This window comes from Coptis chinensis, chromosome 4 (assembly GCF_015680905.1).
Source record: "Coptis chinensis isolate HL-2020 chromosome 4, ASM1568090v1, whole genome shotgun sequence".
Lineage (NCBI taxonomy): Eukaryota > Viridiplantae > Streptophyta > Magnoliopsida > Ranunculales > Ranunculaceae > Coptis > Coptis chinensis.
In genome coordinates, this window is record NC_141459.1 from 82723780 (window position 1) to 82748185 (window position 24406).

Below are 24406 nucleotides of genomic sequence, written 5' to 3' on the forward strand. Positions count from 1 at the left end.
CAACAATTTTTTTTTTCCCCAAAAAGGTATGGTCTTACGCCTCTTTTACAACTTTCATGTTAATGGCTTCCAAAGTTATGTCAAATACTCTTACTTTTGAATTTATCTAACTATCTACGAATCCGAGTTTTATTCCAAATTTTTTTTTAACGATTTCTACTAGGATTCTTTGTTTATACTATAATAGATTGTCATACTATATTGTTGCTTTTGTTCTTCATTTTATAGTTGGTATCATTATTCTATTTCATCGGTGATTTACATCATTCCCAGCATGACAACTTTTTAATCACAAGGGTACCCGAAAGTTTCACCCTCTAAGTTTTCAGAGAGCTTTAAACGAAAGCGTATATTGGTCATTATCTCACAACCGTTTAATCGAAACAGTGCGCCTCTAAGTTTTCAGAGAGCTTTAAACGAAAGGGTATATTGGTCATTATCTCACAACCGTTTAATCGAAACAGTGCGCCTCTTATAACAACTCTAAAACTCAATCTCTGTCAATTTCTTACTAAAACTCTACGAAAATTCATGGAAAGACTTCGGTTGCTATGGTTATCCAAATTAAAACTTCAAGTTATCATAACCACAAGAACCCCAATTGGAGAGAGAAAAATAAAAGGTTCGTCTTCTCCATTCTTGATCCTGAATGATTTATTGTAAAACATGATTTCCTCAATAATCATATTTTCTTTCAATCTGTTGTCTGAGACTTTTGTATGGTGTTTTTTTGTTGTTGCGGTTTTGAAGGTTTATTTCTGTTTTGACTTTCTCCTCAACAATTTTTTGTCCCCACGACGCAAAGGTATGGTCTTCTGCCTCTTTTACAACTTTCTGCCTTAATGGCTTCACAGTTATGTCAAATACTCTTACTTTTGAATTTATCTAACTATCTACGAATCCGAGTTTTATTCCAAATTTTTTTTTAACGATTTCTACTAGGATTCTTTGTTTATACTATAATAGATTGTCATACTATATTGTTGCTTTTGTTCTTCATTTTATAGTTGGTATCATTATTCTATTTCATCGGTGATTTACATCATTCCCAGCATGACTATAAAACTCAACGTCTTCAGAAAACAGACATAGACACCGTTTTCCGTTTTCCCAATTAAAAAAAGAAGAAAACCGTTCGTTCATCATCTCCGTTCCTGATATTCCCAATTAAAACCCGTCAAGTTCGAAATTTCAAATCAAACACTTTGCAACCAATTCTATGAAGATGACCAGTCGATCAGAAAAATTCTGAAACCAGTCGATTATTCCGGTGACATTCTTTGAGTACCAATTCTCTGTGAGTAAATAAAACTCTTCGATACAATTCTCTGTTTCCAATTTGTTGGAAACCACACTAAATTCTTTGCACCGTTTCAACACCGTTTCCAGATTTAACAAAGAAAAGTAAATCATCCTTTAATCCCTAACTACTTCTCCCTCTAATTAGTCTCTCCCCCTGCATACTCTCCATTACCTTTGCAACCGTAATGGAAGAGGCAAGGTTCTTATTTCCTAATTTCACTTTTACTTTAAGTTTGAATTTAATCTTAAACCATTTATTGTACGTTGCCTTCCTCTATTTTATTTTCATGCATGATTTGAACCATTAATGCCGAAAGGACTTCATCTGTATCCATTGCAAAAAACAAGTTATGATTTCATATGTACTAATTCTTCATGCATCCCTCTTGCTCCATCTTAATGTTTTATTTCCATAGGATGTGATGATTGACAGCATATGACTCTGTGTTTCTCAAAATGCTTATGTGGTTTAGATATAACATTTCATTTTAATTTACCTGTGTCTAAACATCCATACCCTTGATCAATAATTGTAATCATTATGCCTTTATTGTACACCATGAAAAAATATCATTCACAAATAATTGGTAAAATTACATATTCTCAGACTAATAAAAAACAACTTTTGCAGAACAGACACACCGTTTCCCCGATATTCCTAATTGACAATACCAATTGTTCGTTATCTTCTCCCAAAAACGCACCAGTTGGAGTGTACCAATTTCACGAATAAAAACGACGCTATCTTCTTCTCTATCCCTCCAAGTTTCGATCTAAATTCCATGGCGAATAAATTCTCCGTGGGTGGGTTTATTCTTTACGAATCACGAGTATATTCTTTGGTTCATTTAATTTGCAGGTAACTGCAGAAAAACTTCTCTTCTTAGATAAATTTTAATCGTTCACTTTTAATCATTTGACAATTTCATCTCACTTTTATGTTTTATTTGGATTGGTTAGTCTCACTTTGTCAATTACAGATTGTTGCCGCCAGGTATGCTTCCGAATATTTATTGTTTCTAAATATTTTTTGCTTTTTTAAAACTATATTTTCTTTCAGAATCGTTGTCTTCTTTTTCACTACTTTTTTTTATTTTACATGTTAGTATGTTACTAGGTGTATGATAGCAAGTACGCAAAGCCATGTTCTGTATCTTGGTTTGGCAACATATTTAATATTGTTCAGAATTGGTTTACTGAAGTAGGAAGGGAATGACAATCATGTGATTCTACATGGACGGTGGTGTAGATGGCGATTTCTATCACTAAAGTGTAAGTAATTAACTTTCAAGGTTATTCATTTGTATTTCTCCAGGTGCATGATGTGGAAGCAGATCACTAAGTGGAAGCAGATCGCTCTTTTCTATCACTAAGCCGAAGCAAATTGCTCTTTTCTATCACCAAGTGGAAGCAAATCGCCCTTTTTTATGAAGATGACCGTCCTGTAGATGGAAAGGGCATTGGAAGAAAACAGTTTGCGTATGATGGGGAAAAGAGATTGTTTACTCTGGGTTCCCTCCCACATAACAAGCTTGAGTTCACTGTTGTGTTAGAAGATTCCGGTTCTTCTAAGTATGCATACATTGAACATTACGTACAAACCACTCAAGGTATTCGTAGTCAATTTATGTAGTTGCTGATTGAACTACCATGTGTCTTTTTAGTTACGTGTATTCATTTTGAAGGAAGGTACATACTGTGCTAGCTATGCCTCTTTCAACACATTGCTTTGCCATGAAGAGATGATTAAATTTTTGAAATACACATTGCTAGGTATTCCAAATCATCTGAAAATTTGTTTGCTGGATTCAAAGAACTTTCTACTTGAATTGCCTTAACTCGATGGAAAAACTCACAATGTTTGATTGGTTATTTTTGTTATTGTTTCTAATTAATTGTTGGGGTTTTGTTAATTAATTTTTTTTTTAAAACCCAGATGTATAGAGGAGGAAAGATTTGCTTGACAGTTCATTTTAAACCATTGTGGGCGAAAAAACGGTATGTGGAATGTCCTTTTTCCTAATGCAATTTAAGGATTGATGGATTGGTTTCCTTAAGAGTTGCAATTTTGTTGTAATTACCTTTATGCGTGGATGTTAGTAAGTTGTTGTATGCTCCTTTTTTTATTCTTTGTATGTGTTCCACTTTTTCCTCATGTAAGTACTTGAGTGTAGCAAAGGGATGTATATCTAAGTATCTACCTATAGATTGTAGATTCCACAACAACTCAATAGGGTGATACTGGGGAAGTATATAGTTCCCCCAAGAAGTTGGTGTGTTGTGTGTATAGTAAAACTATGTACATATGTCTAATATTAGATATAAGTGAGAGAAAAGTGAGGGAAGGGGAAAAAGAAAAAAGAGGAGGGGTGGAGGAAGAGTTGCCTACCCCCGAGCTTGCTTGGCTCGTGGATTGCAGGTTGACTAGAAATTTACAAGTCAAATTGTTGTTTATAGAAATTTATCACCGAGCTTAAATTCTGGACATATCAAATCTCTTTACTCGATTTGATGTAGTTTTTTGTGCACATGGAGAATACATAAAAAATTTAGAAATCCACTAATTACGTCGGGAATTCTCCTGTAAGTGGTGCACAACAAGAGCTTGCAGTGTTGGAGGCTCGAGGTTTATTGACACGACCTGTCGTTTTCAAGGTTCATTCTACAATTTTTTTAGGTGATTTATAATTGGAGTTTTCTTTATTAGGTTTCAGGCGCTTTGGTTTAAGGGAGTCTTACATTGTTGAATATAATAAAAGTGAAGGGGCTGTGAGGAGAACAGACCAAATATTTCACAAATGTTCTGGCAGAGTTGTGCAATTTGATACATCTGAAATAGTTATTTTCCTGAAGGAATTAACTGTATTTAGAATATGGAATATGGATATTGTTAGCCTCTTGACAGCTATGGATGCTTGGGGAAGGTTACCAGTGAGTCATTGTTTCTTATTATTTCATACTTTTGATCATATGCTCTTATTAGTTAAATATAGGCAATGAAGCATGCTGCGGTATCAATGCCCACCCACAAACAGTTACTGGAAAAGTGGGAAGCGATACACAAGGCAATGGATGTTGTTTACTCATCTGCAACTATGAACACCTCATGAGCTACATGGATGTGGCCCTCCACATCTGGAACATGCCACACATACCTAGAGGTATTAATCATCGATCACAGCTGCTTGCCAACCATGTTTTTATTTCGTTCTTTGGTGCTTGAAGGCCCCCACAACTCGTTAGTTATGTCCAATTATGCCCTATATGCACCTCGGGCAGTAGCCACAAACTCTCACAATGTATTTTCTTCATCCTCCTCCCTCCGTGTCTCATCTTCTCACGCTTTCAACTATTTATTACGCCATGGCGGTTTTCTTGACATGGAAATACTATTTCAAACCGGTATTTCATTTAAGATTGATTCCGCCTAACTTCCGGCATATAGGATCCGGGTAAAGTCATCTTCGTTAGCATCAATGATCTAACTCTTGCTAATCAGGATGACGGCCTTCCTCCTCCTCTTTGTGGGGAACTCAGGCAGATTCACTCCTGCCTGGATGCAGAGCTCATTAATTGCTAAGATCTCACTTTGTCAATTACAGATTGCTGCAGCCAGGTATGCTTCAGAATATTTGTGATTTATATATATTTTTTCCTTTTGTTAAACTATCTTTTCTTTCAGAATCATTGTTAATATGAAAAAAACTCTGAACAGCTTCAAGAGTACAAGGATGATAAAATTTGGGAGGTAAGATATACTTGAATGTTAGTAATTACATCATACTACGAGATATACTAATACAAATTTGGTTCTTTGTTTCAGCTGAACAACTATTCTTCACTGTAGGGATTTCTGTACTACAAGCCTCACTTTTAGCAGCTCTTCAAGGAGTCTGGGAATTTCAGTTGGGACTTCCACTCACGTATACCTTCTTAATCATATCATTCGAATTTCCGTTGAATTTTTTATCAGTTGTCTTTCTGTTTATTCACTCATTGCATGTTGCTTTTCAGCGCTAACAAAGTTGGTTTCAAAGTTAACTCCAGAACCATTTTAGCCTCTAGCCCAATCAAAGAATCAGGTATTTTGTTTAGGCGTCTGAATGCATCAGGTCTGTGTCATTATTGCAGCAGTATTGATTTGTCTTCCCTTGGTTGCTAGGAAGTTGAAGATTTGAATGTGCTCAACAAATATTTTGTTGGCATTTGTTTGCCTTCACTGTGATAAAGTTGGGACTTGGAATCATATTTTTTTTGCATGACTACCATTGCTGGAAGACCTAGGGTATACTTAGATTATCTTTGTCAAGGATACAACTATATTATAAAGGCTATATCGAGAATATACATGTGAATCCCAGTTGGTACCCTATTGTGCTAGATTTGTTAGTTTTATGAGTTTGCGGAGATCGACATTGTCGTTCAAACTTCAGGTTGAGTAGATCCACGATACAAGTAGTTGAGTAAAACAAAGACTTGGAACAAGTAATGCATGTGTGGTTTGGTTTGCTTTATATCATCTACTCAACCATCTTTGGAAGTGGCATGGTAATCTTGTTGTTTGTTTTTTAGTTTCAAAAAATGAAATACAATCATTTTTTTGCATCATTATGTTTGGGTCAACACAATATTGTGGAAGTTATCCAAACAAACTTGCTCAATCGATTCAATATGACATCACATATTCATGATTCATTAAGATAACAACTTTCTCTTTTCCATGGAACTTAAAAAGTTCATCATTTAATCGGATTTATTTGTCCGTATACTTTTCATTCTTGCTTTCGAGAGATGGATTCAATGTTTATAGATTTTATTCGTTCAGGTACACGCAAACAAAATAACCTCGCATAGTACGACAAAGTGTATTACGTTATCTTTTGCTTTTGTTGTATAGGTAGTGGTGTTCCTATTGGTTGTTTGTGTGTATATAAGTGTGTTGTGAGCTGTATTGGTGGCGGGGTACCATTGTTTTTTAATAATATGATTGTAAACTGTAAATTCCCTATAGGTAGCAGGCAAAAAATCTATAGTTTGCATGCTAAATTGCTCAGTTTTGATAATGTAAAAAATGTTGTAAATAGATGAAAGGTAATTGTGGTGAAAGTGGCATAATAGATTTTGACCCGTCAACCATGGAGATGGTTGCTGGTGGATATTGTCTTAGTTGTTTTGTTTTACCATTTTTAGCTATTAGATTCTGATAAGTTTTTTAGCAGCGTGAAGTGTTTCCTTATCAAGATTCTACAACAAGTCACATGCTCTTTGCCCCTGTGCTGCTTTAGTGCATTATAGTGCATTAGACTACCAGTGACAAGTCTATACGGTTCAAGCCCTCAATCAGGCATAGCTGTTTTTCTTTAGAGCATATGTATGACTGAAATGTGGATTTTAATTATATGGTGCAAGTTGAGATTAATTAGGCTATACCAAAGTCCTCGGAACGCTTACTCCATGTTTGATTAGTTGCTGCACATTTTATGTATCAAGTAGTTATACTTGAAACTCTGTTGGCATTTTGTTGATTGTTGAATTTGCTGAGATCTCCCATGTACCATCATTTATTAAGTCTCCTCCCTAATATGGATCATTTTGTATATCCTTTTATGTCAATTACTATATCTATGAGTTAATATTTTTCCTTGAATTGTAGACATTGAATTTATATCTTAAATAGTATACTGATATTTTATTTGTTTACCGGCCTATTAAAGTGTTAATTAATCAAGTTCAACTCCATTTTCTATTCCACATTATACAAAACCACCCTCCTTTTTATTATTCACTTTCTGTGGTGGTCATTGCAGTAGTTGAGGTATTATATCATACCCAGAGTCACAATCAGACCATGGTGTGCGCGCTCTTGAACCATCTTTACAAGATGTAAAAAAGAAGAAGAAGGTTATGGTGCTCGGTACTGGATGGGCAGGGGCATTACTCTCCTGAAAGATCTGGATATTTCCTCCTATGATGTTCAGGTGGTGTCACCCCGTAATTATCGCAGCATTGTGGAGCCAGTACGGAAAATTATTAAGAAGGTATTGCAAGACTCATGGGTGGTTTTATTGTTATGGCTAGCCGTGGTTTTGTAAGAAGGGTGCCTGGTATATGAATTTGTTTGTTTTTTTTCCGATTCTGTAGAAACATCTGCTGCTCTGAAAAATGTGGAGCTCAATGGATATGTTGAAAAGTCCGCAAAGAGGAAAAGGACATATCAGATGGGTGACTATATAGAGGTATCATACATCGTCCATGGGGAAATGGGCAATAGAGATCGGGGACTCGGGGAAGGGTGCGGTGTCGTGGTGTGGCTTGGAACCTTCAACAACTTCTTTGAAAGAAGCCGCAAGAGCTTATGATGCATTCACACGGATCCGTGGAAAACAAAGCTAAGGTTAATTTCCCTCAAGAGAATTCCCCGCTCGCTCAAACTCGCTGCCGTGAAAGCAAATCCACAGAAAGCACTGCCTATTGGCAGCCACACCTTGCAGAGCCCAGTGTTTAATTAGGATTTTATTTTAATGAACTACACGAGTGATGACCTCTTGGGTAGTTGGGTTTGTGCATTTTGCACTTGCAAAATAATGCTCTAAAGCTGTTCTGATGGTTTTTACCACTAACTTTTCCATTAAGCAGTCCTATTGGTGAAGGTTTTTCTCCTTTTCATTTTTTTTTAACTGCCTTCAGTGTAAATCGTTTCCTCATTTCTCCCATACTGAACTTTTTCTAAATCTTGCAAGTAATGTCATTGGGCTTCAGCATGTCCTCTTTACAAAGTTGGATTTGAGCAGTGACTAAGCTCTTTATTCCTCTGTAGATAAGAATATAAGCCGGACATAAATCCATTCAGTATTTTAAGTATTTTACATCTCGGACAAACGAGGAACAAAAAGTTTTCAACCCCTACGTACCATCTTCAATACTGAAAAAATTCAAAAGAACACGGAAAGATGCTGCTAAATTGGTTGTTCAAACCAAAGATATGCCGAAAGGTGAGTGAACAAGATTTGGAGGTCGTTTAGGATTTCAAATGTTTGCAAAAATGGCAATTGGACTTAACCTCCACTTATATGTTTTGTTAAACATTATTTCAATCAACTCGTTTCATTTATACATGCAGTAGAAGTGAAGAATTTAGAAAATGAAGTTTAATTGGTGGTGAGCAATCGTGATGTTGCAGCGTTGCTGGAGCAGGAACGTGACAGAGTAAAGAAAAAGAGGAAGATTTCACACGCAACTAAAAAGGCTACACACGTGTCTTGCCTCTTTTTTTTTGGGTGCTATTGCTGCCGGACCCCAATTTGTGATGGGCAGACCGCAGACTCTAAAAAAAAACAACTATTACAAATGTGCTTTTAGTTTCAAAAAATCTAAAAAAAAAAACAATTATTATAAATATGCCATTGGTCTCTAAAAAATTGAATTCGAAACCCCAAACTTAAACGACCCGGCTAGGTCGTTTGGACTAAACCCCAAACGATTTGGCCACACCGTTTGGGACTTAGTCCAAATGACCCGGTCAGGTCGTTTGGACTAAGTCCCAAACGACTTGGCCACACCGTTTGGTGGTGAGCATTTAGCCGGACTGATGAGTTGGTCTATAGGTAGAAAAGAAAATGGGTGTACATTCTTCGATAATACAAAGACCTTATTAAAAATCCACCTTAGTACCTTTCCAAAAAGGAAAAAGTACAGAATAGGAGAGTCTCTGTTATTATAGGATTTGAACGTGTATTAGGAAATGCGTCTCTGGAAAAGTATGACATATGTTATTATAGGATTTGAACTGATGAATTTTTATTGAATCGCGTCTACATCCGCATGGGAGATAATTCCATTGGATCGTTATATTATCAAAGATACTTATATCTTTACCAGATTGGTACTCTTATATGTATTACAGAATACAATTTCACCTGACTATGTTTATTTTATTCCCTGATGAGGATGATTATTGTCTGTGGTGAGGTAAATTCCATTTTTTCCCCACTCTAATTTTCTTTCCTAGCACGTGCAACGCACGTGCCCATTTACTAGTATTTATTAATTTGAAAGATTGTTATATATATTTTGTTGTTAGTCTACTCATACCAGTAAATTCAATTTGCTGACCCATGTTTGCTTTGTTTTGCAACGTGGGTGTGTTCTTGGGAACATAGATGGTGGAGTGCAGTGGATAAGGACATGTGATTTGGAGTTGCTCTTGAAGTCTTCTGGTTTAAGATTTTCTGAAGGGTACGGTTTTGTTTTGAGACAAATGTAATAGAGTTGGTTAGTTTCTTTGTAGTTTAATAATGTGATTTAAAGATTGTTCCTTTTAGGTTTCTTTTGATTTCAGTTTTGTATATATTGGGTTTGATAACAGGGTTTTGGGTTTTGTTTCACCCTGGGTTTCCAGATAATTGAATATAATTGTTTTAAATATTGTCTGGAAATTTGGGGTGTGACATCGTCCCCTCAAAATGTGAAAGAAATACAAAGGTTGGCTGGGAAGATCACGACACTTAACATGTTTATTTCCAAATTGTCGAACAAATGCCAACCGCTGTATCGTTTGTTGAGGAAGACTCTGGATTTCCAATGGACAGCCAAGTATGAAGAAGCCTTCCAGGAGTTAAAGAGTTATTTAGGAAAGGCACCTTTATTGTCACGACCGGAATAGGGGGAGAAACTGTATTTATATTTGGGAGTTTTGGAATACGCAGTAAGCTCAGTCCTGAGTGTGAGTCGTTGAAAAAGTAAAAAAGCCAGTTTACTTTCAAAGTAAAACCATGATGGATATGGAGACTAGGTACAACAGGATTGAGAAATACCCTTTGGCTTTGGTATTCTCTGCTTTAAAGTAGAAGCCTTATTTTGAGGCTCATTCAATGGTGGTGATAATGAATTCGCCCCTCAAGCAAGCGTTGAAGGTAGAGAAGTCAGGCAAAATGCTAAAATGGGCGGTGATGCTCAGTTGTTATGAGATTGATGCAAAATCGAACAACGTAAAAGGCAATGATAATGGCGAGTTTCGCGCAGTTCTCCCAACCGAGGACCCAACGTGGGGGGAGGAAATGGTCATGGAGCAAAAAGGGAACCTAATCGCAATCCCTTAGATCCTTGGGATGCGCAGAATGGATGGAGAGTTTTCGCGGATGGCTCCGCTACAGATACAGGGAATGGAATTGGCGTCGTGTTAATAACTCCTGAAAACACTCGACTAGAGTTATTGATGAAACTGGGATTTGCGGCTTCTAATAATGAGTCTTAATATGAAGCAATGATAGCAGGATTGGATTTGGCACAAGATCTGGGGTGAGCGAATTGTCTGTTTACTCTAATTCTAACTTGGTAATTTGTCAAGTGAATGGGGGGTTTGTGGCCCGCTGCGCAAGGATGGCGAGATAGCTGGAGGTCCTACAAAAAAAGGCAAGCAAGTTCAATAAGATTAAGTTTGCCCAATTGGGCCGCGGAGAGAATAGACATGTCGACGCATTGGCTTATGTGGCCACAGTGATGCCAGGGATAGAGGGTCGATCGATTGAAGTGAGGGTGTTGAATAAACCAAGTACGTCAGAGGAGGAAGGTGTTTGGTTTACCAAGGAGAAGGATCCAGGTTGGATGACACCCATAAAAACCTTTCTGATGGGAGTAGAGATAGAGAACAAACAGGAGAGGCGGAAGATGGAACAAGTGAGTCAAAGGTACACATTACTAGATGGGGATCTGTATAGGAGAAATTTCAACGGGCCAATGTTAAAGTGTATTGGGCCGCAGCAGGTTCAAAAATTTTGGCCGAGGTGCACGAAGGCGATTGTGGAAGTCACTCAGCTGGGCGAACGACTACACACATATTGATATCACAGGGGTATTTTTGGCCCCATATGAAGAGAGATGCCACAGAGTACGCAAAGAGATGTGAGAAATGCCAGAGATTTGCACCGCTATACATTCACCAGCAGAGCCGTTACATAATGTGTTCAGTCCTTGGCCATTTGCCATGTGGACATTGGATATTGTTGGTCCTCTGCCCATGGCCAGTGGTAAACGAAGGTTTATGTTGGCTGCTACCGACTATTTCACCAAGTTGGTAGAAGGAATGGCGTTACAACAAGTTAAGGAAGAACATGTGAAGAAGTTCCTGTGGGAGAATATTATATGTAGGTTCGGGTTGCCGCATACGATCATCGCAAATAATGGAACTCAGTTTACGGGGGAAATGTGCGAGAGTTCCTTCAGGCGTTCAGGGTGAAGCAAGGGTTCTCAGCCCCTACAATCCTGAAGGAAATGGACAAACGGAGTTGTCAAACAAAATCATAATGGATAACTTAAAGAGAAAACTAGAGGAGCGGAAAGGAGCATGGGCTGATGAACTGAATCACGTACTGTGGGCTTACCGCACAACACCGCGAACTTCCACCAAGGAGTCACCATTTGCAATGGCGTATGGTGTAGAGGCAGTCATACCAGTGGAAATGATAGCATCAACGACAAGAACCAGAGCTGTGGAATTGGGTATGAATGAGAGGATATTAGCCACCGAGTTGAATCTCATAGAGGAAAGAAGAGAGATAGCTCGCATACGGTTGGAGGAGTATCATCGGAAGTAGTAGAGATAGTATGATAAGCGAGTGAAGCCGCGAACATTCAAGGTGGGTGATTTAGTGCTGCGATGAGTTACACCTACCACCAAAAAGGATAACGAAGGTAAACTGGGTCCCAACTGGGAGGGACCATACATTGTGATAGAGAAGGGTACTTCTGGAACTTACAGATTACATACTTCAGTAGGGGAGAAAATCGAGAAACCATGGAATATCAGAATGTTGAAAAAGTTCTATAGAGGGAGCATTGTTTAGTTTTTCAATTGAGAGAGGGAAGACCTGCTTCTTTATAGAGTTATGTGAGATGAGGAGTGATATCTTGTGTTTTAATTTATACATCCATGAAATAAAGAACGCGTTCTTTCCATTATTGGCGTGAGTATTGAATGAGGAAAATCAGCATGGGGGCAAAGTGAGCTGCCCCCAACAGGCTTCACAGCTGACCAAAAATAGTGGGGGGGATGAACCCTTCGCAGACTAAACGTCCAAATCAACGTGGGGGCAAAATGAGTTGCCCCCAATAGGCTTCACGACTGACCAAAGACAGCGGAGATGAGCTCTTCGCGAACTAAACATCCAAATCAACATGGGGGCAAAGTGAGCTGCCCAGGGCTTTTGACCAACCAACCAAAGACAACAATGATGAGCCCTTTCTTGGATGAACATCCAAATCAACATGGGGGCAAAGTGAGCTACCCCCAACAGGTTTCACAGCTAACCAAAGGGGGGGGGGAGCCCTTCGCGGATTGAATGTCCAAATCAACATGGGGGCAAAGTGAGCTACCCCTAATAGGCTTCACAACCCACCAAAGACAACAAGTTGGGGAGCCCTTCATGGACCGAAAGTCCAAATCAACATGGGGAAAAGTGAGCTACCCCAACAAATTTGGTGACCAAAGATAGCGGGGGGGATGAGCCCTTCGCGGACTGAACGTCCAAATCAACATGGGGGCAAAGTGAGCTACCCCCAATAGGCTTCACAGCTGACAAAAGATAGTGGGGGGGGGGGATGTGCCCTTCGCGGACAGAACGTCCAAATCAACATGGGGGCAATGTAAGTTACCCCACAGACTTCACAGCTGATCAACAAAAAGGAGATGAATCAACTGTGAAGCTTTCTTGCCGCCGATGCATCTTTTTCACTCACTTGTCTTTTGTTGTCAACTTTTTTTCTTTTTCCACTCCTTTTAGGTACAACAAAAAAATTCTATTCGGACGCCTGCATGAAATACTAAAATGGTTTAAAACATGATATAAATAGATATTAAAATAGGTGTATAATGATGCAGATGCAGAGACTAACACACATGCATACACTAATATGCATGTGAAGTTCTGTGAAAAAAACACAAAAAAAATGCACGTGCATAAACACCTTATTTAGTTCCAGTATGCATGTTGATAATGCACATGCAAAGACCGGCCAGTACGTATGTCAAAGAATATAAATCTAGTTTTACCTCGTCATCAGTTTCTTCTTCATCACTTTGTCCACTATCATTATTGCCGTCATTTTGTTGTTGATTGTCATCACTTTATTCACCATCATCGCTTTCTTCTTCATGCTCATCATCAATTTCATAATTCATAACTTTTATTGACGTGTCATCATTATTCAAAACACTATGTGCATGACAATAATCATCATTTGGAGCACACTTCAACTTTGTACAGTGAGTTGTTTATCTACTATTATAGCAATATCGTAGGCTCGGATCTATGTTTTCTTCATTTTATTCTCTAGAAATTTTGGGTTTCAACTTCCTCCGACGATACGTCTACACCAACAAACAATAATACGATACAAATTATTAAAAACTTCTCAAAAATTAATCAACTTTTTTAATGTAATAACCCTAAAAAAGTCGTGATATTTATTCGTTAATTTCACGCAAATACAACAGCACATGCAAATAAATTTATGCATGTAAATTGGTTGTTCAAATTAGTTGTAAATAAAAGTAAAAATTGAATAACAACATGTCAATTACATCCAATAAAAATGTAAATAAGATAAATCGCCAAAAGCTAGGGTTTTACGTTTAATGGTAATTTATCTTCCCAAATCCTCATCACTATATTGATCCGAACTTTTCATTCTTAAATTGTTAAAAATTAAGGTTTTCAAATTTCTTAAATTTAATTTTGTTTCAGAGAACGTAAGAGCTCTTATGAAGTATGAACATAAACTAAATTGTATTTTATTTTCTTTCAGGTTTCAGCAATGGAAGCAACTCATCCACCAACATACAAAGCACTATTACAAGCAGGTTCTAGAATCAAACCCCTTAAACAAGTCCACACTCAAATCATCACTCACTCTTCTTACCAAACTCCTCACCACAAGTTCCATTCACTACACACGCCAACTCTTTCTCTCAATACCCAATCCCGATTCTTTCCTCTTCAACTCTATTAACAAAGCTTCTACTAAATTTAACTCCCCTTTTCATGCCATTTCTTATTATAAACAAATGCGTCACCACTCCAATTTTACTTTTACCGCTGTTATTAAAGCTTGTGCTGATGTATCTGCTTTGGGGTATGGTAGAGTTATACATGCTCATGTTTTCAGTAGTGGCCTTGGACAGGATTTTTATATTCAGGCTGCATTGATTACTTTTTATGCCAAGTCGGGTCATTTGGGTGTGGCTAGAATGGTGTTTGATCAAATGTCTGGTTATGGTAAGGAAGCCATTGAACTTTTTCATCAGATGAGAACTTGTGGGCCTCGGCCAAATGATGTTACCTTTATTGCGGTATTGTCAGCATGTGCTCATGCGGGGTTGGTTGAAAAAGGGAGAGAAGTTCTTACGTGCATGAAGCAAATGTATGGGCTGGTGCCGAGGGTAGAGCACCATGTCTGCATGGTTGATATATGCTTGGTCGCGCTGGATTTCTGAATGAAGCATTTCAGTACATTGAGGAGTCATTTCATGGGAAGCCACCAGCAGCAGTATGCACAGCAATGCTTGGAGCATGCAAGATGCACAAGAAATATGAATTAGGAGTACAAGTGGCTGAACATCTACTGACCATAGAACCTGATAATCCTGGGCATTACGTGTTGCTTTCAGATATGTATGCATTGGCTGGCAGAATGGATCGAGTTGAGGTAATTAGAAAGCTGATGAGAAGAAAAGGTTTAAAGAAGCAAGTAGGATATACCGTAATAGAGGTCGACAATGTGTCTCACATGTTTTGCCTGGGGGATACATCCCACCCACATACGGCAGAGATCTACAAATATTTAGAAAATTTGATGTGGAAGTGTAAGCAAGCAGGTTACATACCTGAAACAGATTCAATGATGCATGACTTGGAGGAAGAAGAGAGGGAATTTGCACTTAGATTTCACAGTGAGAAGCTAGCCATAGCATTTGGTCTCATGAAGACCAGTCAGGGCTCTACCATCAGGATCATAAAGAATCTTTGAATGTGCGATGACTGTCATTCTACAATAAAATTCATCTCAACTGTTACTTGCAGGGAAATAATAGTTCGAGATAAGCATCGATTCCACCATTTCACAGAAGGATCATGTTCCTGCCTGGATTACTGGTAAATCCACTTCAGTCTCTAGCTAGAGAGAAGTTTGGTGTTTCAACACAAAGATGGCAGTCCTTAATGTTTTTGCATTTGTATTGAGAAAGCAATGAAGACTCCAACCAACAATAAGGTGCAATCTTAATCAGCAGTGATTTTGGAAAGTTCTCTTGAGCATGGGTTCCTCAACGCTGTCTGGGTCTGTTTTTTTTACACATTCTCAACAAGAACTCATAAACATTTCTTTGGATGGATCATTCTTCAATCTTCTTGGAGAGACCAAGTATCGCGCAACTGGGTGTGCTTTTGTTGTGCAGCACAAGAGCTATTCTATGAAAGATCATATATATGCTGGTAGCCAGTTTGTGATGGAAATTGAGCAGGGGACACTATTAGTGATTTACCCATTACACAGCTGAGAACTCCATAGCGGCCGGATACATTTGTTTAGATAGCTATGACAGTCTTTAGTTGGTTTCTTGTAAGAAGTTGGTTCGTGCTTTTGAGTGTTAAAGACCGTTATGACTTTGATGATTTTTGAACTGGATATAGTATTGCACTGGGGTATTCACAAAAGCTGATCAATGTTGGGAGACGTGGTGGTATGAGGAACAGGGCCACCTGTGAACAACCAGTTTCTAGAGGAATCTTTCAGCGATCATGCTAGATCTCCGCTTCTTCTTTAGTATGGGAGAGTCTACCACCTTGGGATTGCTCATGGAAGCACCAGCATTGCTGTTTATCTGCTACACTGGATTTATGTGGTTGTGGTTGTTGGGATTTATAAAGTGGTATATTCTGATCGGGAAAATTTTGATTCAAAGTAGCACAACTACTACCAGCTTGTTCAATTACTTGTCATTGTGTTCAACATAGTGGTGATTGTTGTAGTGTTGTACTGCTGACTTTTACCGAGTTAAAATCTACTGATCTTTTCTCAGTCGTCTTGCATTCGTTGCTACTGTATGGTGGGAGACTCTGGCGTCCTTGCTAGATTTTATGATATACTGTTTGGAGTGATGGTTATGGCCTCAGTGGCATTCCTATCTCCCATGCCTGGGTTAGAGTTGATGCAGACTAGGACCTCTTTAATGAAAGCATTTAGCTAGGGCCTCCACATATCTCGTATACTGTCAAGCAAAAGAACTAACACTATTTGAGGTAATTCCTCATTCACTGACTTTGAACCCTTGATATTTGAGGTTCTTGACTACTTCTATATTATTTTTTCTTATGCTGACCTGTGACTCGTTTCTCATCCAGTGTAGTAGTTTTAAACATGCAATTCGGTCAATAATCATTAATTCCTTGCTTTACTCTACGTTTTCTATAAGTTGGGTCTGCACAGAGATACAACTCCACTGTGACAACTGACAAGCAACGTTTTCCAAGAGTTACATACCTAACCTTGATATCATTTTTGAGTTCTTGTCTGGTTGCTTGCATAATAGCCTTAATATATATTGTTCCAGTTAATTTTAACCCCTGTTATATTAAAACTGCATGCTTGTGAACATTGTTAACAAGAATCTGGTCAACACATCAATGACCAATAATATGTGCATGTCGTCGTTGTCAAATCATTGAACAAGCTGTGCCACTAATACGGATCCTAGTGTTAAATCATTGTTGTTTATGTCATTAGTGATCTTGTTATATCTGAATGATGGTGTATAGATTTCTATTAATATTAAATCATCACTGTGCCGCATCCTAATATGTACTTAAGTTTGTTAAAAATGGCTTATGTGTGCACGTCATGTAAGTCTGGTTGCCTTACAGCTTCACCAATGTATATTTCTGGGGTCCAAAGGATGGTGGCGTTGGTGAGAAGATCACGAGAAGGTTTTAGTAAAGCATGTTTTGATGTTATATCAGGATACATACCATCTGTTACTTCTCAACGGAGTTTCCTTTGCTTGGCCCTTTTACTCAACTCTACTTTAAAATCGGCTCTTTCTTTTTGTTCTATTAGTTTTGTTCAATAGTATGCTCCATTAGAAATGAGTACCTCTATAATTTAAAACACAAATTTCACAAAGAAACTAAGTGCTTGGGAGAGCACCTTTACTGGCTTCAGCAGTTTAGTTCTGGCTCAGCATATCAGCTGGTTTATTCGCATAACTGGTTTGGAAAAAGAAAATTTACTCTGTTCCGCCTTCTTGAAAATGGTCTATAAAGAGATAATATTATGTTAGGGACATGACTATTCATGATCTCTGAAATCATGAGGAGTCAGCATATCACTTAGCGATAATATGTGACTTTAGCCATGAGTCTTGGTGCACTTTTCTTTAGGTAGTTTGATAAGTGTGGGCTTGTAAAGAATATGGCAGTCACTGGACTTGTCTCGACAAACTTGAGGGAGCCTTTACTGGACAAATTATTGCAATGTGGAATATTGACAGATGGTCCTACTACTATGTCGTTTAAAGGAAAGGATAAATTCTTTCTGAATGAGGACTGGGTTGGGGTTCAGGTAATTTTTTTTATGATCTTGAATTATTTTTTTATTACTTGAATTGTTAAGTTTATGTGTTTGGGCTGTCTTGTTTTGATGAGTTTTAAAGTGGACTCTTGTTGTTTTTTAACTGTAATGACTGTTTTGATCTGATCAGTGTTTGTGTTTCTTTTCTGTTTACTTCATGGATCAATGGTATTTTCTTTTATGGTCCTTAGTTTTTCTGTTATGCATGTTGCTTGCTTTGAAGTTTGAACACTTGTATTTTTTTATTAGGTAGTGTCTGGTATGACTTAGATAAGTTTATAAGTTGGTTGGTTGATGATCTTGGTGAGTGTTTGGAATGATGCTTGCTTTCTCATTCAAGAAAACTTTAACACTAATGCTCAATATTTCTGTTGGAAATAATGTTATAGGTAAAATTCTGCATAACTTGATCATTTGAATTTGATAGATTAAAATTTGTGCAGTTCAGAATACGACATTAACTGAAACAGTGCATTGATGTGAACTTGCAAACTTGTAATGCAGAATCTTTTTTCAAAAATTGTTGAAGTTTAGCAGCCTAATGGTGTTAGGTGTGTCTTCGTGTAAATGGGAAATCATAAGAAAGAAAGTAATTCTTCTGAGGTTGTAGTGTTGTATTACTACCCTAAGCAATAAGGCCTGGTTGTAATCCTGGTAGGATGCTCTTACATATAGATTGGGAAATGTATGATAGAAGTCAAGTCACCATGATCTTGATTTCATGCACAATCTGTTTAGATCGAAATTGATTTTTTCCTTACATATTTTGTCACTGCTGACTTACTAATCAGTAATCACACATCTTGGTACTTGTTACTGTCTTATGGGCGTTCAGTTGAGCTCGTAGGTTGAAGAGTATTCGCGCTGGTTGAGAGTAGAAATATACTATTGATCCTTGGTTCCTTTAGAAAAGTAAGGTCCATCTCTTCCTCATAGTTACTTAATGAAATATTCTTTGAGATTTGTTTTCTTACATTTAAATCAAATAATTTATTTAATATCACTTTTTTTTGGTTGAATATGAAACTTGGAGCTGTATGGGATAGTCACACAGATTTGATACATCAATGATTATGCATGAACAGGGAGTTTTTTAGAAGACAATGATAGAAACTAAATGGCTGACCCCAAAGTAAAAGACAATAATTTTTTTATGTTGTGCTGTAGGAACCTTTTGCGTGGTTCAGTATGGAACAATGATGTGTAACCAGAGAGCATTCTTTCTACGGTTAGGGGTCAAGAATGCTGAAGAAAACTGATCCTCAAAGTGTTCGTGGATCTTGCAAGGGTCAACAGGCTGTCCTTGGGCATCGACACCATGGGTGATCATGTCGGGGCACTGGTTCATGTTGGAGAGAACAAGAGTGGGGGAAATAGTGGGGCGATTGTGAAGAGGTCGCCTATGATCCGGTATGTTGATATTTGATGGTTGCAGTGATTTACAGAACAATGGCAGCACATGCATAAGGAAGGCCTGTGCCATTGGCCAAAATACCAACATCTATTAGGCAGCTTCAAAATGGGATGGCTAATGAATGTGGTTAAGTAAGCAATTGGCCAATTCCATGTTCGGAAAAGTGAGTGTAAGATGTGAAAACAGCCCAAGGAAATGCTCTTCATAGCATGTTGTCATGGAGTCTTGGTTGAGTCCATTTAATGGCAGCTTGAACTACTACAGACTGTTGGCAATGAACATCAACTCTGCCTCAAGTTGCAGGCATTCTTTGGAGCCCAAGCTTGAATAAGGTGGCTCGTGCCTAAATCTAGTGGATGCGTACAAAGTTGGCCCAATATTGTGTCATACTTCTCCACTTGATTTCGGACTTGTAAACTCTGCAAATTAAGAGTGCACCTTTCTAAGATATCCGAAGCTAGCTGTTCAATCAATTAGACACTTCAGGCCATCTAATTACCTACATGTTGAGGATTTTACACAGATTGAATGGCTTGTAACATATAACTGAGTGTTGTTAGGTATTCAGCGGTCGTTATCTAATATTATTTTGTAGCTGGGCTTTGGTGCTCCTATATAGCTAACGGAAAAAAAACAGGTTAATTCCTATAAGAGAAGATGCAGAATATCTGTAAGTCATGTAGTTATTCTCGGGCTTATGCATCTGTTGGTCCCGTTCTAGTTAATTTAGCCTACTAATATGGTTAATTTCGCATCTTTGTAGGTTATATCAAGCGGAATGCAAAACTCGAGACAAAAATCAAGTGCAATAGAGAAATGATACCCAAAGTAGAAATATCTGATTTTGAGGATGAGATTTTGGCAATAGCTGATGGAATTTGCAGCTGATTGTGAAGTGTTGAGTCTTAGCTGGAGTTTGAGAGGAATTTGCTTATGCATAATATGTTGCAAATTTGTATGAATAGTATTACCGCGAGATTCATTTCTTAACAACAATAGTTATGCCAGTCCTATAGAGTGTAAACATTTGAGAGGAGTTTTGTAATTTGTACTTCATTTAACTGATAAAAAGTCTTGTTTTACTCAGGTAATGGATCGCTTTAAGAAGTTGATTCACGTTCTTAAATCAAATTGTCTTTTCTATTTCTTCTTGTAAGACTTTTCGATCATAGATGTTTTCCAAATTCGAACTTAGATCCAATGCACAGACCGGAGGCTGGAAGAAACACGATTAATCATATTTGTGAAGGTTCATGTTACAAATTTACAATGCCATCTTTCATTACTTCTAGATCATAAATGTATAATCGACTTATGTATAGGATTGCATCATGTCTGTTTGTCTGGGATGCGAAACAACCTGTTGTGGCTGTCAGCGGTTTCATGCTTAACACTTGATAGCCACAATGGTGCACTTGTTGGTTTCACTACTCTGTTTTTTTTTACCTAGTGTTTGTCCAGTCTCCTACGTTCGTAACATGAACTCCACTCCTAAGTTTAACACACTTGGATAAGTTGGGATTTGAGAGGAGGTACCATTTGGGTAGGTTCCTTGGCTCCTTGCATATTCTGATAACCATCCTTGCTTCTCATAAGAACCTTGCATATTTTATTTATGTTGGATGAGTTTGATAAGGTGACTAAAGAATCACTTTGTCTTGTGACTTTTATAAATTTGTCTTCATAATGCAGCAATGAATAAAAAGATGCCTCTCTTCCTTCTTAAAATCCCAGTCCAAGTAAAGAAAATTTCACAGACCAAACTTGCTTGTGCTCAATCTTTTTGCATTTGAGATTGTAGTTTGTGAGATCGAGGTTTCTAAATTTCTTTTTCTTAATACAATTTACACTTTACCTAGCCAAAAAACAAAACAAAAAAAATCAAGATATTGCAATGGACATGCAGGAAGTTTTCAGGGGACTCTCCGATCCATGTCCACCCGTGATAAATAAAGCCGTTGATGGAGTGGTCGAGAAGATGGATACTTGTATTGCAATTACTTTTTCAGGATGGAACGGCGTTGGAACAGAACGGATACTGAAGTACGTGGCAAAAAAAACGTTGACGGAAACCAAGGTCTTGGACGTTCTTATATGGGTGATGGCGCGAAAGGAAAAATTAAGTATGCAGAAATTTCAAATGCAAGTAGCAGACAGATTGAAAATTCAGTATCCAAGAAACGATGAAGATGACAAACAGAGTGTAGTAGATGAAGTTGTGTCACTCAAAATTCATGAATCTTTAAAGAAGCGAAATTTCTTGCTGGTACACGATGGTGAGTGGCAACTCAACGATCTGGGAAGAGTGCCAACTATTCGGTTCAGAGTCTCTCGATATTGTTCACGTATAACTCCAGCTATTGTTTTAGATTGCATCTGCTATCTCTCTCTATTTACATATGGTATCGAAGAAGTTGAAGATGCATGTCCGCTATGGATCTAGATGCAGTTTTCGAGTTGGGGAAGGTCCTATTGGATGAGCTTCGTGATCGTCACATAATTCAAGTAAGAGGAAATCGTATATCTGAACAATTTCTTTCTTCTCTCGAATACCCATTCTTTTTGCTCCAACCTGCAACAAACTCTCAACAATTCTTCATATTGGACAATGTACTTCCTGATAACTTTTTCGAAAACATGAACAATATTCGACTCCTCTTTGCCTTCCTCAATAGTTTTTTTGGGTAACAAGTTGAAAATGCTCGACTTAAAAGGTTGTAGAAATTGTCACAGAATCCCAGTATCCGGCCTACCTTACAGCTCTTACGAAGCATGAGGTGTTAGATCTCTCACATACACTTTTACGAGAATTTCCTGAGAATTTCTTTCAAGGTCTGCAAAGCCTTCGACTCCTTGATCTTTCCAACTGTCTTTCCCTATTCTCACTGCCACAATCCATATCTTGCCTACTCAACCTTGAACACCTTTTGCTTTCAGAATGTCAAAAGTTAAGTGCTTTCCCTTCTTCTGTTCAACCCTTAGGAAAACTCAAACTTTTAGATCTCTCCAGAACTGCGATAAAAGAAATTCCTGACCAATTTTTCATGTGTATGGTAAAGCTTGTCAGTCTCGAGAAACTTAACCTTAAGGGGTGTTCTAGCTTAAAGAGTGTCAGTCCAAGTTTGGAACATCTCCCTTCATCACTTGAGGAGCTCGACCTCTCTGGATGTAAGTCCCTACAAGACGTATCTTCATTTCGGGACAGATTACCAAATCTTAGGGCTCTTAACTTGGCTGGTACCCCAGTTAACTTCATCTCACTTAGAAACCATTCAAGATTGGAGACCTTAGTTTTGGACTCAAACGAGGATCTTGATGTGCTTGACCTTTCTGGTACACCAATTCAGAAGTTTCCCTTAGAGGGTCATTCGAAATTTAAAGGATTGTCGCGCTTGGACCTACTAGGAGTGAAACATCTTTGCAAGGTTAATTGGGAAAGAATCAATAGGCTACCTCAGGAGGTGAATTGGGATCAGTGTGGTGATGGCAGCATGTCGCATATGCGTACCCCATTAGCTGAATGGCGGGGAAACGGAAATGAGCGTGGAGTTTTTATTTCTGTCGGATATCTTTAGAACTCTATCACAATCCCATTCTTGGATAAAAGGTCGTTTTTTTGTTTATGTATGTCCTTGCATGGAACGAGGTAAGAAGAAAGCACTCCCTTCCCAACGCTCGCATGATCGCTACAAGGACATCGAGTCTATGATAAGACCTTCTATGCCTTCTTATGAGAGGTGGTTGGGAATCGAAAGAGTAGACAAGTTTCCAAAAGATATCTCTGCTGTTCTTAGTCAGGCACAATTCTTATCATTGCGCGACGAAAAGATAATAGTGCAATTATCAGATTTGGGTATTGGAAATATGGGAGAACTCAGAGAATGTTGGATTGAAGGATCCCAAGCAATGAAACTCGTCTTTGATATAGGAGCTCACGACTTGGCTCAATGCCAACCTGTATTAAGGCGCTTGGAGAAGTTAAGAATCTCTAAACTCATGAAATTGACCAACATCTGTATTGGTAGTGGAATTCTGAAAGAAGGAAGCTTTGGCAGCCTCAAGCATTTGCAGCTGGAGTATTGTCCACAAGTTGTTACTATTTTCTCATCGGCTGTCCGCTTGGAAAGCCTGGAAGTGCTTGAAATTAAATTTTGTGCCAGATTAGAAGAAATCTTTGCGGCTAAGGTGAATGCAGAAGGGTCACTCGGGCGTTTGCACACATTATGCCTCCTAGAGCTTCCGACCTTAAAGAACATCGCTCACAATCTGCAGTTGGCATCCTTAAAAATGGCTCATGTAAAAGGATGTCCCGAGCTTCGTAAGCTTCCGCTCCACAGTAACACAGGCTTTATTAACTGTAACAAGATCGCTTCCTCATTAGAGGTCACTGGTGAATCCAAATGGTGGGAGCAGTTGGAATGGGAAGACGAGAATGTAAAGCGGCATATAAGTTTCAATAGTTGGAAGCCATTTAGACTTCCTAAACAGTCATAATTCATATACGAGGTAATCTCAATTTTTAGCTTCATTTGTTTTTACATGTTTTACTTTACTAAGCCATTTTTCTAGTTGTTTGCATTTTGTGCTGACATTTTTTTTGTGTTTATATGATTCAGTTTGATGGCTTCTTGCTGGAAAAGAGTTTGTTACCGTGTGCTTATTGTGGTATTTTACGAGCAGCATTTCCTTTTATGCATTTCTTTTTAATTACTTAATTAATAACTTTGATGAAGTTATTAAATTGGAAGAAAAATCCAGTATCAATTAGGCCTGCTGCTTAAATAACAAATTTTTCAGTAACATGTCATCATGTCAATCAACTATATAATTGAATGATTGCAATTATCCTTGAGAGAAATTTAATGATTATTCTTCATTGCAAGACTAATATATATTTATTTTCCTTACAGGAGATTGCAGTGTGCGGGTTGAATAATATATGTAAAAGGAACAGTTTGGGATTTATTTATAGATTCATGTGTGTGATTGTCGACTATCACAATGTATCCTACGCCTGTAAATATAAGTATTCAACAGTTTATTTGTAAGTTTTATGTTCTGCTTTACTTT

General features: G+C 38.0%; 2 protein-coding genes, 2 long non-coding RNA genes and 1 pseudogene across 13 annotated transcripts; all 5 read left to right on the plus strand.

The window, feature by feature from the left end:
• Nucleotides 1-472: 472 nt before the first annotated feature.
• On the plus strand, nt 473-4493 carry LOC147505154 (uncharacterized). Of its 8 annotated transcripts, none has more exons than XR_015220541.1 (6): nt 473-622; nt 751-805; nt 1939-2912; nt 2988-3075; nt 3239-3300; nt 4286-4493. It is a non-coding gene; the product is annotated as an uncharacterized LOC147505154 (long non-coding RNA). The 8 variants fall into 8 exon arrangements; XR_015220544.1 differs by having other exon boundaries at nt 2992-3075; nt 4296-4493; XR_015220546.1 differs by lacking the exon at nt 4286-4493 and adding an exon at nt 4010-4264 and having other exon boundaries at nt 2992-3075.
• A 270-nt stretch (nt 4494-4763) lies between these two features.
• On the plus strand, nt 4764-7521 carry LOC147505155 (uncharacterized). Of its 2 annotated transcripts, none has more exons than XR_015220547.1 (6): nt 4764-4918; nt 4985-5050; nt 5126-5225; nt 5317-5384; nt 7110-7340; nt 7444-7521. It is a non-coding gene; the product is annotated as an uncharacterized LOC147505155 (long non-coding RNA). The 2 variants fall into 2 exon arrangements; XR_015220548.1 differs by having other exon boundaries at nt 5018-5050.
• Nucleotides 7522-11480: 3959 nt separating this feature from the next.
• LOC147505156 (uncharacterized) lies at nt 11481-11894 on the plus strand. Its single transcript, XM_086605480.1, has one exon. It carries the CDS (start codon nt 11481-11483, stop codon nt 11892-11894), a length of 414 nt encoding a protein of 137 aa, XP_086461606.1.
• A 1932-nt stretch (nt 11895-13826) lies between these two features.
• On the plus strand, nt 13827-20424 carry LOC147505157 (pentatricopeptide repeat-containing protein At2g33760 pseudogene; annotated as a pseudogene). Its single transcript, XR_015193241.1, has 3 exons — nt 13827-13936; nt 14104-20006; nt 20100-20424. The product of XR_015193241.1 is annotated as a pentatricopeptide repeat-containing protein At2g33760 pseudogene (transcript).
• An 806-nt stretch (nt 20425-21230) lies between these two features.
• On the plus strand, nt 21231-24384 carry LOC147505158 (uncharacterized). Its single transcript, XM_086605481.1, is given in 6 exon segments — nt 21231-21612; nt 21780-21946; nt 22051-22903; nt 22905-23842; nt 23953-24001; nt 24247-24384. Coding segments are annotated over 4 exon segments (2328 nt in total). The 3' UTR covers nt 23831-23842; nt 23953-24001; nt 24247-24384.
• The last annotated feature ends 22 nt before the right edge of the window (nt 24385-24406 follow it).